General features: G+C 42.6%; 1 protein-coding gene across 1 annotated transcript; it reads left to right on the top strand.

Moving 5' to 3' along the window:
- Nucleotides 1-3,247: 3,247 nt before the first annotated feature.
- On the top strand, nucleotides 3,248-3,829 carry LOC141641219 (uncharacterized). Its single transcript, XM_074449890.1, has one exon. The coding sequence runs from the start codon at nucleotides 3,248-3,250 to the stop codon at nucleotides 3,827-3,829; it is 582 nt and encodes a 193-aa protein (XP_074305991.1).
- The last annotated feature ends 297 nt before the right edge of the window (nucleotides 3,830-4,126 follow it).

Raw genomic sequence — 4,126 nt, 5'->3', positions numbered from 1 at the left:
GCTTGGCCACGAAGAGAAAGTGTGGAAGCAAAAGAAAAAGGATTCCAGCTCATCTCAGAAAAAGCAACTTAGTGTCAGTGGTGATGTGCCTTTGGAAAAGCCTACTGTCATTATTTTGGACAATGGGACTGATTCTGTTCAGCCTACTGTCATTACAGTGGATGGGGATACTGGGGCCTCTGGGGGGGATAGTGGTAGATACAGTGCCTGATGTGGGTGGTCAGTCAGGTACTGTGCTTACTCATTCTTCCCCTGGAGTGTCTAGTGGGAGGGTTTCCTTGGATCATCATGAGCATGGTGGTTGCCCAGCTCATGCTCTGCCCAATAGCTCCTGGATCACTAGTACTGAACTGGTCCCTTGTACTCAGAATGAGACTGGGGGGGAGTCCCAGGCTCAAATTCCTGTTTCACCAAACCAGTTTGCCCTACTGGAGGTTCAAGTTACTGAAGTTGGGATAAATTCTGGACATGTGGTTCCTCAAAAAGTGCAGAATCCGGTGGTCACTCAGATTCAAATCCCTGCCAGGTCCTGGGCAGAGCAAGAGGTTAGAGACGTGGATCCCCCCCCCCCCTCCCCTTTAGATTCTCCATGAATATTGGGGTTTGGAACATTCGGGGAATGAATAAGCTACTAAAGCAATCAGAGGTTATTTCGTTTTTTAGTTCTTCCAGGTTGGATATTTTGGGTATTGTTGAGGCTCGTATTAGGAAAAATAAAGCTAATAACATCCAAAGAAGGAAATTTAAGCACTTCTTTGTTCTGGATAACTATTCTTCTCACTCAAATGGGAGAATTTGGATCATTTGGAAAAATCCTAGTTTAGTGATAACTGTTCTTCAGAGTACTGGTCAGTGGATACATTTATTGGTTACTAATGGGGCTCTTTCTATGGAGCTAACCTTTGTGTATGGCTTCAATCACCCTACACAGAGGCTGCCTCTATGGGATTTTATGGTGGATAGGCATCAAGGGCATTTGCCTTGGATGCTCTTAAGGGATTTTAATTGTGTTAGGACTTTGGAGGAAAGGATTAGTTCTGATCTTCCCAATCTGGTGGCCCTGGGGGAGTTTAATGAGGCTATTGCACATGCTGGTTTGGTGGAGCTAAACACTCAGGGCTGCACTTTTACTTGGACCAACAAGCAGGAGAATGGTGACTGTAAGTGGATGAGGTTGGACAGGGCTTTGGTAAATTCTCCGTGGCTCTTGTCTTATCCGGATTCTAGTGTGAATGTTTTGCCCTCAGGGATCTCTGATCACTCTCCCCTTGTGGCTAACTTGGGGATTCGTACTCCAGTTAGAAAAGCTTCCTTTCAATATCTTAATTGCTGGGGGCGGGACAAGCAATTCCTGCCTTTGGTAAAAAAAGAATGGGGTAGATATATCAGGGGTTGCCCTATGTTTCGGCTGATCAAGCACCTTCAGGGGATTAAAAATGAGTTGCAGAATCTCCATAAGGATAATTATTCTAGCATTTCTGTAAGGGTTACTCAGTTGAAGCATGAACTTAACACCTGTCAGTTGAAGGTTCACAGTGATCCTACAAATGTGGCCTATCATAAGGAGGAAGAGAAGCTAACTAAAGCTTACTGTAAGTTTAAGAATATTGAACTTAACATTGCTTATCAGAGGGCAAAAGAGTTTGATATAAAACAAGGGGATGCTGGGACTGCATATTTCTTCTCTAAAGTGGCTGCAAGAAGGAATATTGCTAACATTTCCAAGGTGGTGGATATCCATGGGAAAGCGTGTACAGGGATAGATGGCATTTCTACGGCTTTTCTTGAGTATTATACCAGTTTGCTAGGTAGTAAGGAGCCCGTGGCAGTTTTTGATGGCCTGGTTATGCAAAATGGACACTGTCTTATGCAGGATGAGGGCCTTTCTTTGCTGGGACCTGTTACTTCTCAGGAGGTCAGGGATGCTCTATTTTTTATTGATGTTAATAAAAGCCCTGGCCCTGATGGTTTCTCAGCTGGGTTTTTCCGGGATGCTTGGGGAGTTATTCACAAGGAGTTTACTGGCGCAATTCTTGATTTTTTTGCTACTGGGAAGTTGTTAAAAGAAGTCAATGCTACCATTATTTCCCTTATTCCTAAAAGTGCTGCCCCTGTTTCAGTGATGGATTATCATCCTATTTCTTGTTGTACCACCATATACAAGACCATTAGTAAGATTTTGACTGCTCGTCTTAAAAAAGTCATGCCTCTTATTGTGGGTATAGAACAAGCTGCGTTTGTCTCTGACAGGTCTATTTTTGATAACACATTGCTTGCTACTGAACTGGTGAGGGGTTATGGACGAGCTTATAAGTCTCCTAGATGTCTGGTTAAGGTGGACATTAGGAAGGCCTTTGATTCCGTTAGTTGGGATTTCCTAGCTTCCATTCTCCCTCAATTTGGTATTCCTCTGGTTTTTTGTAATTGGATTATTACTCTTGTCACTAGTTCCAGGTTTTCTTTAAAAATCAATGGGAGCTCGGTTGGTTTTTTTGAAGGGAAACGAGGCCTCCGTCAAGTTGATCCTCTTTCTCCTCTTTTGTTTGTCCTCTGCATGGAAGTTTTAACTAGAAGTTTGAAAGAGCTCAGGAAATCACCTCAATTCAGTTTCCATCCCAAGTGTTGTAAGCTTTCTCTCTCGCATTTAATTTTTGCTGACGACTTATTGGCTTTTGTGGGAGGAGACTTGCCTTCTGTCCAGGCTGTTAAAAACTGCCTCACCCAATTTTCTAGTGTGTCTGGGCTCACTCCTAATCCTTCAAAAACGAACATATACTTTGCTGGAGTCCCCTCTTTGGTTAAGCAGCTTATTCTTGCATCTACTGGGTATGTCGAGGGCTCTTTTCCTTTTAAATATCTGGGTACTCATTTGCATTCTTCAAGGCTTACACGTGCTCTATTTCAGCCTCTGTTGGCTAAAATCAAGGATAAGCTTGGGTATTGGTCTGGTATGCAGCTTTCATATGCTGGGAAAGTGCAACTCATAAATTCTGTCATATTTGGGGTGGAATCTTTTTGGTGTGCTTGTATGTTGCTACCTAAGGGTGTTGTCCAGGAAATGGAGAAGGCTTGCAGGCAGTTTCTCTGAGGTACTAGTGACAGCAGGAGGATGATTTTCTTTAGTTGGGCAAAGGTTTGTCGTGCTAGAAAGCAAGGTGGGTTTGATATTAGAGAAATACTCAGCTGGAACAAAACCTTGATGCTCAAGATGTTTTGGAATTTTAATCATAATTGTACCTCTATATGGATGATTTGGTCCAGAGAGTACATCTTCAGGAACTGCTCATGTTGGGATGTTCCTCCCCCTGAGTGTGGGTCTCTCATTTGGCAGCGGATTCTGCACATCAGAGATGATTTTGTTCTGAAAGTAGGTTCTCAGGCTGCTGCAAAAGGGCTCTTCCAGACCTGGTATCAGCAGGGTAACTTCCCTTTGCACGTGGTCTACGCTATCTTTCAGGGGGACTCCCATGAGCTCAGGTGGATGAAGCCTCTTCTGGACATCATTGTCATACCCAAGCACGCGTTTAGTGCTACCATTGCTGCCCAAAATAGCCTGGCTACTGTGGATAACCTGTGTACGAGAGGGATGCAACTTGTTAACCGGTGTTCTCTATGCTATGCTGCAGCTGAGACTAGATTTCACCTATTCTTTGAGTGTCCCTTCTCTACTGATTTAATGCATGGCTTGTTAGCATGGCAGGGGATCACCAGACATGTGTTGAGTTTGAAACATGAGCTGTATAAGCTTGCTCTAAATCGAACTCGTAAAGGGAGGAGGAAACTTGCGTGTTGTACACTGGCTGCAGGGGTGTTTATGTTATGGCAGTAGCGAAATCGCAGGATCTTTATGGGAGCTCGGAGAACAGTTGAGCAACTACTTAATTTAGTAAAGTATTTTGTTTGTTTAAGAATGTATTCATGGAAACAAGGGTTTGAGAATGATCACCTCTTATCCTTGCTCTTAAAATAGGTGTTTTTCTTTTTGGTTTTGTTGTAGTTGGGCCTCTTGTAAGATCGGTTTTCTCTTGTTAATGAGAATTACTCACTTCTTACAAAAAAAAATATAATAATAATAATAAAAATAATAATAATAATAATAATAATAATAGTACTAATAATAATAGTA

The sequence above is a fragment of the Silene latifolia genome, chromosome 2, assembly GCF_048544455.1.
Source record: "Silene latifolia isolate original U9 population chromosome 2, ASM4854445v1, whole genome shotgun sequence".
NCBI lineage: Eukaryota > Viridiplantae > Streptophyta > Magnoliopsida > Caryophyllales > Caryophyllaceae > Silene > Silene latifolia.
Note: the sequence above shows the minus strand (reverse complement) of the source record. Positions and strands in the feature narration are given on the sequence as shown.

Excerpts from the sequence above, each read along its gene's own strand:
- LOC141641219 (XM_074449890.1), top strand. The coding sequence starts at position 3,248 with ATGATTTGGTCCAGAGAGTACATCTTCAGGAACTGCTCATGTTGGGAT.